Source organism: Physella acuta, unplaced genomic scaffold (assembly GCF_028476545.2).
Source record: "Physella acuta isolate Inbredline_101_S28 unplaced genomic scaffold, ASM2847654v3 ptg001210l, whole genome shotgun sequence".
In the NCBI taxonomy this organism is placed as follows: domain Eukaryota; kingdom Metazoa; phylum Mollusca; class Gastropoda; family Physidae; genus Physella; species Physella acuta.
In genome coordinates this window covers 297,540-321,582 of record NW_026732727.1, presented here as the reverse complement: position 1 = coordinate 321,582, position 24,043 = coordinate 297,540, and the positions used below count along the sequence as shown (strand labels likewise).

The window sequence follows — 24,043 nt, the reverse complement described above, 5'->3', positions numbered from 1 at the left end:
CTGCACAATACTAAAATGATTTGTTTCACAACGAAATGGCAGAAACATTTCGTAAAAGAATGACGATTATTAAAGTTCATATACAAAAAAAATAAGTTACGATAAATCAATTGATTATTAATTATTTGTGTAACATATCTGAACCACATTATATAGTTTTTCATGGTAAGTGCTATAGAAACAACTTTAAAACAACACTGGTGTTACTGTGGCGAAAAGCCCAAGTTAACCAAGAACAACATACGATTTAACAGTATATATATATATATATATATATATATATATATATATATATATATATATATATATATATATATATATATATATATATATAATTATATATATATATATATAGGCTATATATATATATAGGCTATATATATATATATATATATATATATATATATATATATATATATATATATATATATGTTTGATGTATCAAACCGGCACAAAAGTATTACGTAAGAGAGGAAGGACGCGGTGGGGACGAAGAAACTGAAGGTGGGGTAAGGACCCCCCCCCACACACACACACACACACACGCACAACAAGATAAAACGTTTGTCGGAAATGTCTGCACCATGGCAGGACCTCTGAGGTATATAAAGCAGGGGAGAAAACTGAATCAGCAGAAGGTGTTCACCGCTAGGTGGTGTCAGGTAGGTGTTTTGTTTTAATGTTTTAATCTAACAACTTTACATTGCGTAATGCTGGTAGGTTTTTTGTTTTAATTTAACAACTTTACATTGTGTAACGTTGGTAGGTGTTTTGTTTTAAAATTTAACAAATTTACATTGTGTAATGTTGTTAGGTGTTGTGTTTTAAATTAATAATTACTACATTGCTTAATTCTAATGTATACATCATGTACAAAATATGCTATCTATTGTCTAACTTTTAGCTAGTTTATTACTTGTAGCTGTTATTTAAAATTAAAACTATAAAAATGAAACTTCACGTCCTTTTGTTACTTTTCAAATACTTTATAATAAAAATACGTTTATTATACTTTATTATCCAAAAATATTTTTTCTTCATGTGAATGTTACCATATTCGTTGTTTAATTTAAATAACTATTATCTTGTGTCATTCAAAACAATGCCTCGAATAAAAATTATTACATAATCTGTTCGATAACAATAAATTCAGCTAAAGATTTTTTTTTTAAATATAACTTAAGCTATATAAATACAAAACTAATTGTAGAATTTAAACTACTTTCATACGGTGTCGTTTAAACCATAACTCATGTGTACTTGTTTTTAGCCAAATAGATTTTCTTTTTTTTTAATGTAACTTAAGCTAGATAAATAAAAATTTAAAAAATCTTATTGTGGAATTTAAACTATTAATACAATCAAACGGTGTCATTCAAAATCATACCCCATGTGTGGATTATTTCATATAATCTGTTAGTTAACAATATTTTCAGCTAAAGACGATGATTTTTTTCTTTGAACATTCAATTTTACATAGATATATTTTTTAAAAATCTAACTTTAGAACATTTTTTTACCTACAGTTTGCCGCGGGCGGTCAAACCCTGTACCAACATTAACAAGAGCTTAGTAAACAAAAAATAAAAAAATAAAAACTTTACCCAAGGTGTAACTGTCTACGGCATAGGATTGAGAGTGAACTAGTCAACAGCAGTAGAAAAACAGAGAGCTTACATTGCAGACAATTCTAATTTGAATTTGAACTGATAAAAAAAAATTAAATTTGTAGTTCGCTGTGATAACTTAAGCAGCGAATTAAAAGAAATAAGAGAAATTAATATATTTTGTTATATTAGAATCTATTTTTAGTAAACAATTTTAAAATGCAAGTCCTTCACGTGTTTTTCTTTGGCTCAGCGCTGGGTAAGTAACTATTTTTTATTATTGTATTTAGAAGTCAGTGGCGTAGGCAAGAGGGGATTGGGGTGGGGGGGGGAAGGTTACAACCCCGCCAATGGACTCACACCCCTATATATATATATATATATATATATATATATATATATATATATATATATATATATATATATATATATATATATATTTATTTATTTATTTATTTATTTATATATAATTTTATACATATGGAAAATATTTGAACCCCTCCCATGACAAATTCCTGGCTACGCCACTGTTAGAAGTATTGGGTTAGCCATACCATAACACAGATTTGGTGTTGTTGATTTTTCAGGCTGGGTCTATGAGCATAGGTTTAGGTTGGGATTGGTGCTTGATGTTCATTTTAGTGGCGAAGTTAAGGTTAATTTTGTGAATTCGAAATGTTATAAATCTATTCTTAGCGATAGGGGCGGTAGTTGGTTAACTTTGGCTTTTTGCCATAGTAACTCCAATGTTGTTTTAAAGTTGTTTTTATCAAACTTACAACTATGTTGTATTATGTGAAGGTGTTACCATATTATATATAGCCCGACTATGTTGCATTATGTAAAGGTGTTACCATATTATATACAGCCCGACTATATTGCATTATGTGAAGGTGTTACCATATTATATATAGCCCGACTATGTTGCATTATGTAAAGGTGTTACCATATTATATATAGCCAGACTATGTTGAATTATGTGAAGGTGTTACCATATAATATATAGCCCGACTATTTTGCATTACGTGAAGGTGTTACCATAAATTGTGTCTAGCCCGACTATGTTGCATTACGTGAAGGTGTTACCATATTGTGTCTAGCCTGACTGTGTTGTATTATGTGAAAGGCTGTGCCGCGTCTTACATGACATACTTACACAAAAAAACAACACCTATTTACCATAACAGACATTTTAAAAGTCTACGTTTTACATTCTAATTAATTCTGTGTGAAATGCTCTTCAAATTACACGTTTAAATAAGAACTTTATGCACTGAACAATACATGACTTGAAAAGGTATAAACAACGAGACGGCCCGCGGCATAACATACGCCGCTATTTAGTTGTTGTTTTTTCTACTTTTCAGTAATTCCTCCCCCCCCCCCCCCCCCCCCCCCAACGTTTAAAATCGTTTCAAACTAAATTATCTGCCCCTAATAGCCGTCACTAAACCCGACTCCACGAAGGTAAACATAGCGTGAACCACAGCTCACTAAGACCATGTAGGGGTGGGGATGGTAGGGAGAGCGTTTACAGCTTGTTTTCTAGCGTCTCCCAGAAGAAAATTATATATATACGAGCCGACCCGCGGCGTATCATACGCCGCTATTTAGTTGTTTTATTTTCTACTTTTCTACTTTTCAGTAATTCATAATTTGTGAATTATTCGACAGTACCAATACTGCCACTGAAAATATTTGCTTTAAAACACTAACCCCCCCCCCCCCCCAACCCCTACCCTACCCCCCCCCCCCCCCATCCTCCGTGAATAGCAGCCTCCTCTTAGTTACCTCCTGTAAGTTTAAAATCGTTTCAAACTAAATCTTCTGCCCATAATAGCCGTCAACAAACACGGTTCTACGATTTGTAAACATTTAGCGTGACCACAACTCACCAGATCATGTGGGGTTGGGGTGGGGGTGGTAGTGATAGTGATAGAGAGGAAGAGAGGGGACTGCAAAGGCGCGCTTGCAGCTTGTTTTCTAACGGCTCCCAGAAGAGAATTATATATATAGATAGAGCGTAAGAGAACTTATGGATTCAGTTTTAAAGGGTACTGCTTCCGCTAAAATGAAATTTCGCAGAATTTACAAATTTCGTTTGTTTTAAATTTTAGGAGATAAGTGGGCTTAATTTTTTTTAGAGTTCTAACAGAGCCTATCTCTATAGCAAATGAGTAGACACGGGATATTATGAAAGCGTTAGACTAATTGCAATTTGTATCAAGCCTGTTATATATCAAGTACAACACCAATATTAGCACGTCAAAATAATAGGGTTACTCGCTCATCACCTTTAACTAATTTTCATTCTACTCACAACAAACATGTATATATCTTAATGTATTGGGGGGTTTTTTGTGTTTTTTTTTTTGAGATCTTACAAGGCATATATAACAAGTTAAACTACAACGTTCAGACCTATCCTTAGAGTTGATGAAGTAATGTTTATATGTCAGCCGTTTTAAACTTTCTATAACGTGGGTCTGGTACCCGTCTGGGTTGACTCAGAGAAGTCCTGCCGTCTCGAGTCCGGACTGAGATCCGAACTCGAGACTTTCGGGCTAGCAGTCGAGCGCTATACACCCAACCACGTCATCCCTTACTCTCGGCATACTAAGATGAGAAAAAAACATACAATAAAAAACGCTTAAGATCAGAAGCCGATAGCTTAGGCACGTGACAAAACTTTTGTAGCGTCATAGATTAGCGCACGGTGTGCTATAGAGTCAGTGCTGCTGATAGTTTGTTTTGTTTTTTAATTAAATTCAAGGAATAGTCCAATAATTTTTTTTTTAATTTTGTTAAAAATAAACGTGTAAAATAATTCTAAGAGTTTCATTATTGTTTTGCGTAATTTTAAACAGAGGCGTAGCGAGGGGGGGGAGGGGGCGCAGGGGTGCGGACTGCACCTGGTGACTCTATTTAGGGGGGGGGGGACACCAAGGCAAAACATAGCAACATATATAGAGAAAAATGATAATACCACTTAATTAAGTGATTAATTCGAGTATTAAAAAGTCTTTTAAGAGCAAATTTGATAAATCCCTACAAGGGTGGAAGGGGGGCTGCAAATCGAAAGTTTGAGAGGGGGTGCAAATTGAAAGTTGAAAGTTTGTCCCCGGGCGCCGGGAAGGGTCGCTACACCTCTGGGGGGTTACACCATTATGTGCCGCACCTGGTGACACCCGACCTCGCTACGCCACTGATTTTAAGTGATAGTATCATTTAGCAAAACGTTTACAACGAAATCGCCAAAAATAGACTATTCTACGAACACAAAATGTATTTTACTGTGCCGATTAAGATAAAACAAACAACTAAAACATTACAGCACCTAAATTTACGTCTATGTATAATACAACATTAAAAACATTAATATGACTTACTAACGGGACTTTTAAATGGACCATTAATAAATTTTAAGTTTTAAGTTGAAAAAACGAAAATGTGTCTAATTCTACGAATTAGCATACTAAAGTGGTAACTTGTATATCTGATAGATTTTGGGCGACATTTTCTGTGGATTACCATTTTGCCTGGGTTAAACTACTCCCTTAAATGCCATGTTCCTATGCATGGATATCTGCCCACACTTTCACTGATTTCTTTCAAACTTGAATGGTTTATCTAACTAAAACGCAATGCAAATTTTTTGTCATGTCATAATCGTATAAATGTTCTTTCGAAATGAAACCAATATGATTTTCAAACATGAATTCAACATAATGTACATAACTATATTCAATATTTATTATATTTTTATAAGGCACGCCGCCAATTAATATCTGAATATTTTAACGACTTCTTTGGACATGGTTCTACATTGTTATATTACGGAAGTTTAAATCTTATTTATTGTAATTGACTGAGAAAAGTCATTATTCGGTCGAAAACAATTATTTTACCATACATTATTACCAAAAGCATTTCTAGGAACATAAGATAACGATGTAATTAATTTGCTGACAATTACCATTAAGTTATATAATATATATATATATATATATATATATATATATATATATATATATATATATATATATATATATATATATATATATATATATACATATATATAAACTCCTTAACTTCTGTATCAACTTTATCTTAGCTTTTACGTCTTTCTAATCCTTACATACCTAACCCACTCTTATCAACCTAATTGGTTGAATATAGACATATATTTTACAGTGATGTGCATAGACGCTACATGTTGATTTAATGGCATCAGCTTCAGGCTATATTTAAATTTTCGCTATAATAAGATCCCTACAGCTTTGTCATTTTCCCCCCACATGTGCGTGTCACATGAAAGGGAAACGGGAAGTGCTTTATGTCTAATTATTCCAAAACAAAAAGGGGAGTGGTTATGTAATATTTCTTTCATCGTGAAAGGACTTACGACAACAGGACACTTCCTTTGTATTCATATATGTATATATAAATATATGGATTTTTATAAATGTGTACATATATATACAATTGTATATACAATTACATACATATGTATATATATAAATAAATCTATATATATATATATATATATATATATATATATATATATATATATATATATATATATATATGATTGCATATAAGTTAAGTTTTATTCTATTCATACTGTTTTCATAATCGAATGAAACTTTTCTGATAGCTAAATATTACATCAGAAAAAATATATTTTGTTAAACAAACTACTATTTTACGCTTTTTGTAAATGTCTTAACGCAAATTAGAATTCAGTTGGAATTCGCCTCAAATGACACTATTATCTCAAACACTTTTGATTTCAAATCACCACAATCTTGGATTTTTGTTGAGATCAATATGTCATATTGAAGGCGTTGACTTTGATTAAAAAAAAACAATCTAATTTAAGAAATGCCACCTTTCGATTAATTGTTAATTTTTCAATGTTAAATTTACTTTTTTACAATGTTAAAAAGAAAATTAAGATTAAAGTAAAAAGAAAAAAAAATGATAAAGCGCTTTAAAATAACGTAAATGACGTCTAGGCTAGTGAACTTTTTTAAAACTCTCCATTAATAAATTACTAGAAATTTTAAAGAAATTTGACGAACGGTATTTTAATCCCCTGTCGTTATAAAAGAACCGTCAAATGGTTAGGGGGAGGTAAGAAGTCGGATGCGACCAATTTGTCAAGTAACCTTGAGCAAATGAGTGCAATATTTCATAATCAATTTGCAGCCAAACCTGAAATTTCAGTAGTATCTCCCATCTATTTTCGGAAGATCTGGGTGAAATATGATGTAATGCACCGCGACTTTTTAACTGCAGATGAGGATAAAATCTTCCTCATTTTACGTTAATAAAAGTAAACTGAAATATTTTTTTACTTGAATTTGTCCAATATTAAGGTTTGGAATTACGAACATCCATTAACATACATACATACACACACACAAATATATATATATATATATATATATATATATATATATATATATATATATATATATATATATATATAGATCAAGAACAAAAATATCTCTAGGACAAATGATAACAATGATTTTAAGAATAAATTATCACACAGAAATAAGATCTCAGGACCAATTATATTATGCCAGAATATCTCAGACAATACATCACAAGGATTCGAATCCAAAACTGTAAAAACGTAAAATACATACATTTAAGATATACATTTTATAAAATTTTATTAAAATTTACGTTGCATGTCTAGCTAAAAGATTTTAATATGAAATTGTTATACAACGTTACATTCAATGTGTATCCATTATGTGTCGCCATTGTACTACATTGAAATCAGCCATTTAGTGGTAGATAGTTACAACTTTTCACGAAAAATTGTACACACATCTTTCTTTCAAAGACTTGGTTAGTTATTCGCAATTTCTAAATTTGGTGTGTAGAGATCTTTTCATATACGATTTTCCCAATCTATTATATTATATATTTGTATTTACCATTAAATAATATTGTAAGAAACTTATTTTAAGAATTTTTTCAGTCGTATTTTAAAAAGAAAAACAAAACTCGCAAAGCCTTATGAATATAATACACGCCGAAAATTAAAGTGTGGGAATTGATTTTCTAACAAAACGAAGTTTTATTTAAAATCCTGATAAAAATATTATCGCATCAATTATTACCACACTATATTTTAAAATGAAGATATATAGATTTACTTTTAAATTTAAAATAAAACTCAACACATTTTAAAGCAATATATTTTAAAATTTAATTATATAGATTTACTCTTAAATTTAAAATAAAACTCAATAAATTTTGGGCTCTATACTTTTACTAGGGAGCTTTAAAAAAAGTAATTTTAAAATATATGATATTGAAAAATATTTAGTGAGAAATATATTCTAACATTAGATCTTTGAGACATGACAACATTTTCAGATTATTTTTATAGAGCCAACTTTATCATTTCGCTCTGTGTAAAGTGAATATTGACACAGAATTTAATGTTAATATTGTATTGACCTCAGGTTCCAGTATGTCAGTTTATTAGGGGCAGGCAGTAATGCTGTAAGCACATAGAAACAAGGTTCGTTTAAAAAACATTGCACTTTGGATAGATTATCAAATGAAATCTTTTTTTTTTCAGGTATCTTTTCAGGTGATATTCACCTCCTTTCTCTCTCTTTCCACCCCCCCCCCCCCCCTCGTTGTAAAATTGAAAAAAAAATTTAACTTAAAAAGAAAAATTTACACTAACCTCCCCATTTTTTAAAAGTTTCAAGTACTTCTCTAACCATAAGTACCAGTCAATAGATGAGAATATAGATGCTCTACATACATACTTATATATATATATATATATATATATATATATATATATATATATATATATATATATATATATATATATATATATATATATATATACTTCAGTGTCTGTCCCCCTCCCCCATAGAGACATTTTTCTTATTAAATTATTTTTATTAAAATTCAAGTAATCTAAAATTACGATACAGTTTTAAAGCATTCTGGCACATTTGGAGCACCGTAGAATTTCACCGGCGCGTTAACTTCACGCCTGACTAGTCATGTTAAGAGAGGGCTTGTGGCGAGTGTATGAATTATGGGTGCAAATAGGCTGCGGAATGTCAAGGCTTTATCCTTATATGGACATCGTGACGCTCGTGTCACGTGCTGTGTCGTTGCAGGATTAAAGCGACGACAGTCTGGGTTTTTTCTTATACCGCCTTTTTTTTCTCAAGAAAAAGGAATCACAGGAAGTAAATAGGGAAATTTAATTAACAAATTACTTTCAGTAGCAAATTTTTAAAGTTTTATTTCTTTTTTTTTTCTGGTTTTTTTTCTACACCCATGAATAAATAGGCAATAGACAACATCATATCATATTTTTTCCATGACCATTGTTACAATTTCTGTCCATCTTTTCCCAATAATTCTCGTGATTTTTTTCGTTTCACTACCCTCTACGCATGCTTGTTCTTGACCCTTGTAGTTTCTATGTGTTATTGTAATATTATTAGTTACATTTTTCATTTTAAATGTCTATGTATAGACTTAAATTATTTAATGCCAGATTGCTCAAACTTTATATATATATATATAGGCATATATATATATATATATATATATATATATATATATATATATATATATATATATATATATATATATATATATATATACGATGTATATATTAACGAGTGTTGATATTTACTATTTACAATTCAATACAGTAACCTTGGTGATTGTAGGTAGTTAGCTGTAATTCCAAGCGAAATTACAATTAATGATTTTTTTAATTAGATAACTACGAGATCCCAATAACTTTGTTTAATTGTGAACTTACTAAGCTGGTTTTAGTATATATTTATTATGTTTTTATTATGTTATTTTTTTTTATACTTTTATTTTCAATTTTAAAACAAATACAATAACATCCCACACCATTACATTGATTTATAGAGTTTAACAAATAAATCGCTAACTAAGTAAATAAATACATAAAATACATTGGGTTTTAAGCATGTTGGTTCAAAAATTGGACAGAGGCTGGTTTGGATAATTTTTGCCATTAAATGTGGTTGACAATGTATAACATATTAAAGATTAGTCGAAAACAAATTGATACATTCGTTTATTTAACAGGGGTCGGCAACCTGCGGCCCGCGAGCCGCATGCGGCTCTTTTGATATCAAGATGCGGCTCTCCAGCTCCTTGCACAAATACTAATAATCTTAATCAAAAAATATATTATTTGAAATAAAAAAATGTTAGTGGCTCTTTAAAACCAGGGAAATTTTGAAAATTGTAACTTTTGGCTCTTCCGCTTCAAAAGGTTGCCGACCCCTGGTTTATTATGTTTTACGCTAAATTTTACTAACATTATAGCAGTAAGACATGTAAACATGCAGCAACCAAACATCCCATGTAATTTGTGTTTATTTAGCACTCAAAAAAAATTATTAGATATGGTGTGTCTGATAATTGTGAATCTATAAAAGAACGTTAGATTCAAGCACTAAAGTACATGTATGTTAATTTTAGAATGTATTGTAACATTTTCTTTCTGATTACCTTGTTTAATAATTAGGGTGTTGACAGTTAAAAAAACAAACAAAGGGAGTTGTGAAGTGTAAACATGTTTTTAGGTTGCCTCCCTTGGTTTAGTCAAACGAAGATTTGCGTCCCCTGACCGAGGTCGTAGTCACTGCGCTGTTTATCATTGCAGATGTACTGTTAAATGAATTTGGGGCTGTGGTGTTTGTGTGTGGGATGGGTGGGGAATTGTGATGGAAGGTCGCTGAGTGATGTAATACATGAGAACCATTACGGGACGTGACACTCCCTATTTTTTCAAGCAGTGTTTCTTTCAGGCATCTCTTCAAAGCACGTTTCCCGTCCCACACCACCCCACACCACCCTCGAACGAAATACCATTTATATAGAAAAAAAATTGCTACCAGTGTCCGCCTCCCCCCCCCCCGGAAAATTTAGTTCGCTCCTCCCCCCTTTCCCCTTAAGTTTCAAGTGCACCCCTCCCCTGAGTAAAAAATTCTCAAAGAAACACTGTTTTTAAGATATGTGTTCTTAATTTTGGAAGTATCAATTTAAATTGGTACAGTCCTATTCTTGGCATCTTCAGCACGGTTGAAGGTCTACTATAAATAACTTCACACTCGTAGAAGAATTTGGGTGACTGTTAAAATATCCTCAGTACGTGCAGTCCAACATGTAATATGGGAGAACAGGCTGACATTAAAAGTACTTCTATTTTTCCTCCACTCGGGAACATTTATAAATATTTTTTCATCTTTTTTCATGGTCTAACTCTCCTTGCATAACACATAACATTTGTTAGCTGCAATTAATGTGAAGTTATGAAACGTGTGACGTAATGTGCTATGGGTCAGAAGAAACAACCGCATCCTTGTGTCCCCTCCACCTTTACTCTAGCAGAAATTTGTCGTCAACAACAAAACAGCATACGTTGACAGACACGGATGATAAAGTAATATTAAAGGAGTAGTAATATTTTATCTTGTAGAAAACTCGTTAACAAGAGAAACCATATTAAATATGAAGAAACAAAAAAAATAGCATCCCCATTTTTTTTTTACATTTAAAACTCAAATTGTATACATACCTAGTAAAATTAATTATTTTAAAACAAAACTAAAAACAATTTCTTTTCAACACTATTTTTTTAAAGAATTTTTTTTTTAAATAAATTGAGTATAAAATTAGGAGAAGAACAAAATCCAAAACATCTTTGCTAATATTCTTTATTGAGTTCTTTGACTTAGTTAAGATTTTATGCCTCATGTTGTGTTCATTTGTTCAAGCCACTTCATGTATTCGGACATCTCAGCATTACGAAAAGAGACCTACAAAAACATGGATCTATACATATTTTAAATTCAGAAATTGATGCGGTACTTTTTTTTTATTAACAACAAACTTTAATATTTTATTTAACGTTTTATTTAGAGCTATTTGTTAGAATTAGTTTAGTTTGTGCTAGCTTCTGTAGAAACATCAACCCAGCAGTAAAAAAAAAATCCAGCAGTAAAAAAACACCGTACCTCAGTATATTACTAGTTGCTGCTGTTACTATTTATAGCACGAGGAGATCATTTGTCTTGTAAGACAATAGGACGCGAGACAAGTCTTACCTGTTGTTGTTTTAAAATTTACAGTACCTGGGGGGGGGGGGTTGTAATGACTTAGATTAAAGACAAGGGTAAAGGTTGACATTAGTCACTAAATCACATTGGGAGGGATGTGGTCTGGAGTAAGAGCGCACAGTTGATAAAGAGTAGGTTCAGAGTTCGGCACCCTGAGTCACAGACCCGATGATCGGTTTTGTTCCATAGAAAATAACATGCTGCAACCTATTCTCCTCATAACCTAAACATTTCGCTATTTTAGTGTGATAGCGAACTCGACTCTCGAACCCACATGGAATTATTTTATCTTCTTACCAGAACATCAGCCCGAGTATCAATATAAGTCTTAAGTCGAGCCTTGAACATAAAGCATTTATCGAAAAACTTGAAATAAATATTTAATAGATTGGGAAATGGTTGTTAATCTATATGTTTTATTTTTCAATTTTCATAAAAACGTAACTAAAACCAAATTTTAAGTTAAGTTTATGACTCTGTGATCGAGTCGATTTTTCGGCAGAAGATACGAAACTCAATAGTTCTGCACATGCACGGTGACTTTAATAGTTGCGCTAGGGTTAGGGTTAGGGTAATGTAAGTTTTTATGTTAGTGCTCCCTTTATGCATGCAAAATAAAACTAAATCGTTTTTTTTTTTAAAATCCAATTTGAATTTATGAACTCATTTATATCAGAATGTTTTTGAGACTGAAGTGCTTCTAGAACTTAAGTCTTCTAATTGTTAAAACCCTCATCTTCTCAAGTCTCTTACTATAAAAAAAAAACGTAAAAGAAATAACAGTGTAGCTTGAGTGAAACTTAGCTTCATTCATCATCCGCCTAATTGCACTCAGTCAAAAGAAAGTCACGGTGTTTTTATTGTGTTGTTTTTCTAAACGGTGGAAATATTCCGGGCATATAATGTGGTGTTTACAGTCTATTTTTAGCTGTGAGCTGTGCTATATTCTATTTCGAGTGTTGTTTACAAAAAAATGTACTTTTCTTAAAAGAAAACAAAACATTAATTTGAAACAAATTGAAACTTAATCCGATAGAAATTGTATCCCTAGTAAAAAATTTCCATCCGTAATAATATAACAAAGATAATTTATTTTGGTGTTTTTTTTTTATTCCAATACATGTTTGATTCAAGTATGATTTATTTAAGTCTAGACACTACAGCAAAACATGGAACGGAGTGGTAGAGTGGTAGAGCTCACAACTACTCACTCGAAAGTCAAGAGTTTGTCTCCCATAGGGTGTACTTCACGCAGATGTGTAGATATTCTCGAAATACTTTAGGCACTGTGACTGGAAGTGTGCTGACAACATAGTCCCATTTTCCAATCCATCTCACAATCTCACTGCACTCTAACTCTACTCCCACCTCTCTCCGCTTTTTCACGACTCCAAAAAAAAAAGAAAAAAAAAACATTTTAAGTACTTTATAGAGAATCGGTTGGGTGTTTCTTTAGCATCGCTTTATTTTCTGTTTTTCAATAGTTTTATTTTTGTTTTAACTGCGTAATCAGTTGAATTTACTTTTCCATATTTTCATTTCTTTAAATTTGGTCTAACTGGACTACCTTTTTCCTCCAGGCATCCCATTTTATTTCAGTTATGATTTTTATTGACCCTACATTCTCTTTTAGAAGCTTCTATGTTTTGATTGGAAATTTATATTCTGCGACCTTGAAACGATTATTGCACGTATAGTTAGGTTACATCTAGTTGTTTGTTTAGGATGGAGGTAATGACTAGGATTGATGCTGCGGCGAGCTTTTAAACTAGGAATATAGTAGGGCTGTGTACCTCTTTAAAATTTTAAATATTTTTTAGATCCGTGGATCTAGTTCGAAAAGAGGGTTACAATCTCTTCAAATGAAAATTGCTTTCAATTTCTTAATCTCTGTCGGATTTACTGGCAGTCACATCTGAAAACTATTCATTTAATTTCGTTTTTACATTTTTTACTCTACTTATTCTAAGAATCAAATATGTAATACTTGATTCTGATCTCTGGGTTGTGAATGAAATAATAAAGTGTATTTGCATAAATCGTTATTTTATTCACGGACCTGATGATTACGTTTGCATTTATTTTTCATTTATTTATTTAGTTGCTAACCTTAGTTGATAATCAAATCAACACTATTTTTTTTTTAAAGTACTAGCAAAAACTGCCTGTAAGAAAAGTACCCAATAAAACAGTGCATGTTATATTATGCATCTCTTAAGTCGGAAGAACACGACTTTGCTGTGTTCCTGTATGACATTTGTCATTCAGCCCCTGGAAAATATGCGCATTTTTTATGTTGCTAAAAAAGACAAAAGTATCTTGGCTTCTTAACAAGGCGTTCTGCTTTGTGGGGATTAAAATACCTTGTTGCTTGTAATGTTAAAATCAAATGTAAAGCTCCTTTGAATGCACTACTTTGTAAAAGTTTATTGTTAGATAAGGATAAGGAGATAAAATAAGTCCTTGTGGTGGAATTTGTCTAGACTACCTAAAAGTGCGTTTTAAACAAAGGATGAGCTATTTATATATTATTATCGCATTAATCTTGTTTCATTTATTATATTTATGACTACTGTCTAATATTTTTGGCAAATTTTAGAATTTTTTCTTCTTTACTTGTTTTAATACAAACACATTAATTTTATTTTTTTAATTTTTTTAATTTTTTTTTGTCAAGTAATTTACCTGGAAATTTGTTTTCCATTTTTTTTAATTGATGTGTGTTTTTATTTAATTTATTCTTTACATTGCTAATATTTAAGAAATCCAAATTAATACTACTTTCAGAATTTCCAGTTGTTAGAATTTGTCAATAGTTATAATTCTATTTTTACAATTCTATTATTCAAATTTTAAAAACCATAATTGGATTTCTTGCAGAAAAAAACTGTATAAAATATATATAGGCTAATTGCTTAAAAGGTCGCCAAGACCATGAAGGGTAACATACATTGCTCGTCTCATGTAGGAACGATAATCTAGAGAGAAAAAAAAAAGATTTACGCAGTGTCAGTGGTCGATTTATGGCCCTGTGTCAGTTTTCGCTTTGGCCTTACAAGGAAATGACAAATGTTTACTTTGTTCAAGTTAGCTAAGGGACAGCACTCTATAATGTTTGAGTGATTTGTTTCTCTTAAGGTTTTGTGTGCAGGTTATGACGTGTACATACAAAAATTAATTGCCTTTCGTTTCAAGTTTCTATAAAAAATTAAAATCAGCGTGCTTATAAAAGTTGTGTTGTATGATCTTGTAAATCTACTTATGGACTAATAAAAATACATTTTTAAAACACTTTAAAAAGTAATAGAAAACAATTAAATTTGTCTCCATTTGATCATGTTCTAGGGTCACCTGACCGTGTCCTCGCACGCCACAGGAAGTAGAGTTGCCGCCTCTCGCGCTCATTGTTATGATGACGTTTTAATCGCTTCGTGATGACGTATGCATTAAGGTCGACCTCACCTTTAAGACATAGTGACTATATTTATGATGCCTTGGTGTGGAATGACAATGAAAATTTTTATAACGAAAAGAGCAGATTTAATCTACAAGAATATTCTTTTAATAAATGCTAAGTAAGCAATATTGTAATGCTATTTAATTGTGTGCGTATTTATATATACAGTGTTGGGGGGGGGTGTATTAGGTAGTTATAAATAGATGACAATTTTAGCAAAGTAACATTTTTAGAAAATTATTTTTTTTTATTAAGAACTGTATATTGTGCCTCTAAAGATTGTTGTCGCGCTGTGAATGTTGGGGGGAATTATAACTTACCCCCCCCCACCCCCACCCCCCCCCCACACACACACACACCAACACCCCATAAATGGGGGAGTTATAATACCCTAACACCCCTCCTAGGGAAGTTTTGTCCCCCAAACACCACTTACTTAGGGTAGTAAAAATCCCCTGACGCCCCTAACCAAGTAGAGTTATAAACCCCCGAACGCCCCTTACCTAGGGGAGTAATACCCCACCCCCAACACCCCTTAACTAGGGGAATTATTACCCCCTGAAGCCTCTTTGTGTTATATATCTTCAGGAGTCCAGTTCATATGTTCAGTCGCGTAATTACTAACAAAAAAAGTGTAAATTAATCATGACTTCTTTTTTGTTTTTAATTTTTTCGTTTCTTTTTTTTTTCGTTTCGTTTCGTTTCTTTTTTTTTTGTTTTTTTCTTTTGTTTTTTTTTTTTTTTTTTTTTTTTTTGTTTTTTGTAAAAAAATTAATAGATTGCTACACTCGTCTGCACAGTAGAAAACATCAACATCTTCACAGCAACAAAGCGTAACAAATTCCCCCCGACTCAGGGGACTTAACTGTGTGACTCATTAGTTCACATTCCAACCCGGAAACTGCCGTGAAAACAATGTCAACTCTGGGTGACAAGACAACAATTTTCTCCGCTGAAACTCAGGCGGCAGGGAATTCGAGTTTTGACATAAATTTCACCGACTTTTTTTTTCTTTCTCTCGCGCTGCTAAATTTAGAAACAACTTTGACATATTCGTGTGGTGTCCGAGACGAAACGAATAAAAATGAATAGGAAATCTGAAAGTTTAAAAAAAAAGTGCGTTTTTTTTTTGTCATACAAGAAATATGTGTTCTTTGTGTTAAGTTAAATCAAGCATATTTCTTGTCCTTGGTGCATGATTGACATGCATGGTTGAATATCTGAAGTGACTGGGTCATATAAATTAGGTGAAGGTTAAGGCGTTAACTAAAATTTTTAAGCTTGATTTATTTTTTCCAATAATTTTGTCTGAGTCTTATGAAGGTCATAAGTCTTTATTTAATTGTGTATTAGGCTTATATAAAAATAGACTAGCGCGCTGATGTTAAATAAATTTCTATAATAATATTTTCTACGTTTATTATTTAGATATAGAATTTGCTAGTAAATATTAATAGTTTTGATAATAAAAACGCAAGTACTTCTAAAAATTGTATCAACACCGTTTGGTCAGCAACGCTGTTGCTATTATAGTTGAAGAAATTTGTTGTGTTTTTTTTTTTCTTAATTTTTTTAGATTTTTAGTTTTAGATTAGCTTGACTTATCGGTTATAAAAAGTGAAATTGAATAGTTCTACTAATAAAATTAATCCAAATTTATTTTTACCTCAAACCTAACGATACGGGTTTAATTAACGATAAATTAAATAACAAGCTGTGTGGTCTTTCTTATTTTTTTAATCTGACATAATCATTGTAACGCAAATTCAAGTGTATAAATAATCAGTGGCGTAGCCAGTGGCGTAGCTAGGTCGAGTGTCACCCGGTGCGGCACTGAATGGTGTCACCCCACAGAGGCGTAGCGACCCTTCCCGGCGCCCGGGGACAAACTTTCAATCTTCGATTTGCACCCCCACCCCCCCCCTTCCATTCTTGTCGGGATTTGTCAAATTTGCTCTTTTTGCTCAAATGTTTGCCTTAGTGTCACCCCCTAAATAGTGTCACCCGGTGCGGTCCGCACCCCCGCACCCCCCTCGCTATGCCACTGGGCGTAGCTAGGGAAGGGCGGGTGGGGCTGCTGCCCCAGGCGCCAAATCTAAGGGGGCGCCAAGAGGGGTAAAAAAATGTAAAAGCTCATTTTAGTCACAAATATTGAAATATACACAAAGTGTGGCACCAAAGCAAAAACTACTGACCGCTAAAAAGCGCTACCAACCTTTTAAACGGGTAGGGGGGGGGTGCTCTTTTTCACTAACGAATAAATATAATATAAATGGGAGGGGGCACACAATTGATACTTCGCCCCAGGCGATTGAATGGGTCGCTACGCCTCTGTAAAGCATCGAGCATTTCTCATATCCATGTAGCCAGAGGCTAGGTCCAATTTATTTCCAATTTGGTTTGATGGAACTCGATATGATATTAGATGAACGTAGACTAAACTTTACTAACTAGAGATTAAATCATATCGGTAGAAAAGATAGGACTATAATGTAACATTACGGCTCAATTTAATCTAAATTATTATCGGGCTGAATAATGCCTATATTTAAACGATGCGCACAGACCGGTGTTTCTTTCAGACTTTTTCGGGGAGGGGGCATTTGAAACTTTCGAGGGGTAGGCCTACATGTAAATTTTCGGGTTGGGGCAGCCGGACAAGTTTAAGTATATATTTTCAATATATTTTTCTGATCTGTTTCGTTGTTGGGGGAAGAATGAGATTTAGGGAGCATTATCCTTTCCGCCTGAAGGATGTGACAATACAACTATAGTCAAACTTCCACATTTTATTTTTATTTTTTATTTTTCCCTCAGTCGCACTCAGCCAGTCCCAAGACATGACATCCATGATGTTTCAAGCTCTGGGCATCGAAATGCCCCCCATGCCCCCAACCATGCCCCAGTCGTTGAGGGAGCACCTGTACCCTGCGGAACGCCAGCGACTCTTGAACCGGCAGAGAGCCCTACAGCAGGCATTTTCCTCCGCCCCAGCCCCGTCCCTCCTGAAGAGCAATCCCTACAGGTTGGTGAAGATTGTTTTATAGTGATCATTGATTGCATTATACTAAGTGAGATGAGTAAAGTACTATTTTGTAGTTTGTTCTTGGTTGGACAAAGGCCATGGAAACAAATCCAAAAAGAAAAGCAGGCTGAAATAGGAGTCAATGGCCTCACTGGCGCATAACCAGTTGACACGTATCCTTAAGTTGGAGGCGTGGTCGAGTTGGGAAAAGCACATGGTTGATAAATTCGAAAAAGTCTCGAGTTCAAACCCTCTGGCACTAAAAATTAAGAATGAAGAAGAAAATAAAATCTCTTCTTTGAGGTTAGAAAGAAAATAATATTGTCTTTGATGGGTAATAGATCTATGCAAAGCTAAATAATTAATCAAAGCAAATTATTGATAAACGAATATTCAAATTGAACACAAAAATTATATCTGTATTTGTATGCTTAAAGTGAAAGATAGTTTGGTATTACAAAAAAATATCTGTATTTGTATGCTTACAAGTGAAAGATAGTTAGGTATTACTCTTTTCTTTTAATGTATTCATTCAATGTGTGACTATTTTGTGACACCATTTCAGCACACCATACAGTGCCATCAACAGGACACCGGACAAGCAAAAGATCCTCTACTCCGGGGCCAACACGATTCGATCCCCGGGCACTCTCAACACACTAGCTGGAAAAGGTAAGGCCGATCCCACTAGCTGGAAAAGGTAAGGCCGATCCCACTAGCTGGAAAAGGTAAGGCCGATCCCACTAGCTGGAAAAGGTAAGGCCGATCCCACTAGCTGGAAAAGGTAAGGCCGATCCGTCAACACTAGCTAGAATAGTTAAGGCCAATCCCTCAACACTTTAGCTGGAAAAGGTAAGGCCGATCCCACTAGCTGGAAAAGGTAAGTCCGATCCCTCACTACATTAGCTGGAAAAAGTAAGGCCGATCCCTCAACACTTTAGCTGGAAAAAGTAAGGCCGATCCCTCAACACTTTAGCTGGAAAAGGTAAGGCTGATCCCTCGGCAACCGTAAAATTTTAGCTAGAAATTTTAGCTAGATTATATGATAAGTGAAACTGACCATCTTTTTTTACTGTGCCTAATTTATTTCAGGCGGAGCATGTCCACCGCTCCCCCTCCTTTCAATGAAAAAATATTATTTAAAACAATGTACACTTTATCTAGTGTCCGCCTATTCCCCCACAAACCCACACCCACATATACATGTATGGGAAAATACTCATACGGTGTTGGGCTTAGGTAATGATCTTGCAAAATTGCTCTAAATATATGGTAAAAGCGCAGAATAAACTGATAGGTGTTTAATGAAGTCAATAAACATCCACTAGCTGGTAGGGATATTTAAATATAGTCAGATTCTAGACGATATACGCAATGTATGCTATACATGTCATCATACATGTCATCATACATGTCATCATACATGTCATCATACATGTCATCATACATGTCATCATACATGTAATCATACATGTCATCATACATGTCATCATACATGTCATCATACATGTCATCATACATGTCATCATACATGTCATCATACATGTCATCATACATGTCATCATACATGTCATCATACATGTCATCATACATGTCATCATACATGTCATCATACATGTCATCATACATGTCATCATACATGTCATCATACATGTCATCATACATGTCATCATACATGTCATCATACATGTCATCATACATGTCATCATACATGTCATCATACATGTCATCATACATGTCATCATACATGATTGTATCCGTCTTATTCTTTAACTAAGTTTATTTTTACTTAATTAAACGATTGTCTTAATATTTTCACTAACTTAATGAGTTTTAATTTTCTTTTAATCAGCTAATCCATACAGCATTTCCCGGGCATCGGTATCTGGGTTGCCAAGCGTGAGAAACAATCCAATGTACCGCCGACAGGTGAGTCAATGAGTTTAATGTGATTTGGTGTTTTTCCGTTATAAGGTACCAGAGGCGTTGCGACGGGGGGGGGGTACATATGTCCCCGGGCGCCGACCCTAGGGGCGATAAAATATGTTGGTAAAAAAATCAAAAGCTCATTTTAGCTGCAGTTTTGAATTGTAAATATATGAAATATAAGGGGGGCTCCAAATTGAAAGTTTGTCCCCGGGCGCCGGGAGGGGTCGCTACGCCTCTGTACGGTATCAGAAGACTAATGCGATAAATCTGTAGGATTTGGTTAATGAACATTCAGGGTAGAAGTCAGGCTGAATTAAAGGAAAGATTAAAGATTAAATGCTATGTGGTAAAATGAACCTTAAAAATAGACAATCGCTAAACTATGTGTATTAGTAGCCTACCTAAAGAATAAAAAAAACACCTTTGTAAGATGATGCATAAGGGTAGGGAATAGTCCCGGCGATTAAAAGATATATAGATCTAACCGCTGTATAAATTAAGATGAAGTTTTGCAGGCCAACTTCTTTAAAAGAAAACATTTCCTACTGAAAATTATTTTCTTTTAAGCGTGCTTACATTTCTTAACTATCGAAAGCAAGTTTATGGGTGCGAACTTTATATATGTTTTCTTATCTTCTTCCCGTTCGTGCCAAAGACACATGCGACAGATGGAGTAGAGTTCATCTGATTCCAGAGTTTGTTCCAGGCATCTCTTCTACCGCCCCCACCCCCAAACGAAATGAAATTTATATAGAAAATATATACTTTTAACAGTGTCCGCCCCCCCCCCCCCCGAAGAAAGTCTACCGCCCCCCCCCCCCCAAAAAAATTTCAAGTGCGCCCCCCCCCCCCCCCCCCGAAGAAAAAAGTCTGGAAGAAACACTGTCTGATTCATTGACCTCGGCATATGAAGGGATAGGGTGGTCAACACTATGCCCAGCCACCTTTGTTTCCACTGATTTGAACCCGGAGTCGAACTCGAGACTCTCGGTTTAGCAGCACTGTTTCTTCCAGACTTTTTTCTCCGGGAGGACACTTCAAATTTTCGGGGTGGGGGGTGGGGGGCGGACGCTGCTAAAAGTATATATTTTCTATATAAATTCCATTTCGTTCGGGGGGGGGGGGGGAGAGCAGTAGTCTTTTTTCGAAGAGATGCCTGGAAGAAACTCTGGTTAGCAGTCTAGCTCTCTACTGCTAGGGCACGCCGTCCCTTATTTTTGTTTTAATTACTTTCTTTTTTATTCTGTATCGAAATTTCTCAATACTTAATTATAGGCCTACTATGTGTTATAGATTTTCTTTATTATCGACATCAACTTTCCTTATTGTTTGTTTACAATTCCGCGCTTTGTTTTCCCCACAAAGGGCGTGCCCAACACAGGCGTGTACCAGACGATGAGGGTGCTACGAGACCAGCCTAAGAAAATCAACGAAGCCAAGGCCGCCGGGTGCAAGCTGCCCATCGACAGCACCGCCGCCAGCGTGTTGATGTTTGGGGACTGCCGGAACCCCGCCGCTAAGATGGTGTGTCAGGTGGAACTGATGACCTGCATGAACGTGGGCATGTCGGCTATGTGCTGCCCTTATGGGAGTAAGTTGACCACAGCTGGGGTAATAGGGTGGGTGGGGGAATGTCAGCCATGTGCTGCCCTTATGGGAGTAAGTTGACCACAGCTGGGGTAATAGGGTGGGTGGGGGAATGTCAGCCATGTGCTGCCCTTATGGGAGTAAGTCGGGGATTGAAGGGTTAACGTGATGGGTGGGTGGGGGAATGTCCGTCATGTGATGCCCTTATGGGAGTGAGTCGGGCAGTGAGGGGCTAATGTGATGGGTGGGTGGGGGAATGTACGTCATGTGCTGCCCTTATGGGGGTAAGTTGATTACAGTTAGAGGGTTAATTTGATGGGTGGGTGGAGGAATGTCCGCCATGTGCTGCCCTTATGGGAGTAAGTTGACTACAGCTGGGGTAATAGGGTGGATGGGGGAATGTCCGCCATGTGCTGCCCTTTTGGGAGTAAGTCGGGGAGTGATGGGTTAATGTGACGGTGTGGGTTGGGGAATGTCGGCCATGTGCTGCCCTTATAGGAGTAAGTTGACCACAGTTAGAGGGTTAATGTGATGGGTGGGTGGGGGAATGAACATGGGCATGTTAATCATGTGATGCCCTTGCGGGAGTAATTCGATAACAGTTAAAGGGTTAATATGACAGGGTGGGTGGGGGAATGAACATGGGCATGTTAATCATGTGATGCCCTTGTGGTAGTAATTCGACCACAGTTAAAGGGTTAATATGACAGGGTGGGTGGACGGGTAGAAAAAGAAAAAAAGACCCAGCAAATTAAGCAGAATAGTATTCGGCTATTTCATGAAATGTCTTATACTGAACTAAAGCTAGATTGCTTACAATAACAATATTAAATTAATCATTCAATTTTTTTTATTAAATTACTATTTTACCATTTAATTTTTTTTTCTTTTTCTTTCTCCCTTTTTTTTATTTTTTTTTTATTTTTTTTTATTTTTTGTGGTTGTAAGATTTAGTTATCAAAAGTAGTATTATTTTATTTTAAGCCAAAAAATTTAAATTGGAAATTTCGTTAAAAGTAAAACATGTTTTTCTATTTTCAGTGAATAAATTAGCGATGGACACAATATCCTACGTGAACAAGCTTCAGCACTTTATGTCAGAGATAGCGTAACTCAGCGTCCCTTGGATTCATAGCATTTCTTCCGTTACTCTATAACTGGTCATTTAGTCCTATCTTTATATTTTTCATTTACCGTGTCTCTAGATAGAATATTTGAAAGTTGACTTTTTTCCGCTACTGTTTAATTAAGGAGCAGAAGATCATAATTTGATGACTTATTTTAGAAACAGTTGCCTTTTAAAAACCTCGGTGTTTTGTAAACATTTGAAAATAAGCAACAACTTTTTTATATTAAATGAAACACAATTTTCTTTTAAGTATAAGTTGTTATAATTTAAAAGACCTCAAATGTTTATTGTATTCTAGCTATCCTTTTACACTGAGAAAAAAATAAGCATTGAAATATTAAGAAATTTAATCAACAAGTTTGAGATAACTAATTGATTAGTTTTTCTTAGTTTCTAGTCTATTTTTACGTAATAATATTGAATGTACATGTGTTTTGACTTAACATCATGTAATAAATGTTAACGAAATTATTTTCTTAGGAGAAAAAACAATGATATATAGTATTTGATATGAGATAGTTATGACGACAAATTATATGTTTATTTTTATTTTTAAAAGTAATGTATTTTTTTAGTTAAATGTTGATTTCAAATTAACTAGAAAGTCAAATATTGAAAATAAAATGTAATTTATATAAACGTTCTGTAAGTAGGCATTCGATCAGAATTTAATGTTTTGATACCGGTTCCTAATATTTTAATGTTTAACTTGATTTACTTTACAAAACATAATACTCAGTTTTCTTGAATAAAAGACTGTTTCAGTAAAGCAATCAACTAATAGCCAACTTAATATACTATGTTAATTTTTGTGTAGATTTAGTTCATTTTTCATTTTTTTTATGGTAAATGGGAAAATTTTGTTCCAATTTTTAAGTCCAGAATGCAATTTTAATAACCTAAAAACTGAAATAGTTTAAATAAAGAACAAAGTTTGGTTTTTGGTTTTACTACTTTTTTTTATTTTATTTTGTGGGAATTTGTTTGTTTGTTGTTTGTTTGGTATTTTGTAAGATATTTGGAAACAAAAACTAGTCAACAAGACAACTGCCATTCTAAGCCTAGTAATTTTGATTATTCTTATGTGATATGGTGTCGCCTGTATAAACATAAAAAGCAAGGATGTATCAATATAGTAACAAC

The 24,043-nt window shown here is 33.9% G+C and overlaps 1 protein-coding gene across 1 annotated transcript; it reads left to right on the top strand.

The window, feature by feature from the left end:
* Positions 1-570: 570 nt before the first annotated feature.
* On the top strand, positions 571-23,837 carry LOC131957127 (uncharacterized). Its single transcript, XM_059321833.1, has 7 exons — positions 571-662; positions 1,527-1,866; positions 18,048-18,255; positions 18,821-18,927; positions 20,108-20,184; positions 21,550-21,775; positions 22,813-23,837. The coding sequence occupies exons 2-7, from the start codon at positions 1,827-1,829 to the stop codon at positions 22,881-22,883; spliced, it is 729 nt and encodes a 242-aa protein (XP_059177816.1). The 5' UTR covers positions 571-662; positions 1,527-1,826; the 3' UTR covers positions 22,884-23,837.
* The last annotated feature ends 206 nt before the right edge of the window (positions 23,838-24,043 follow it).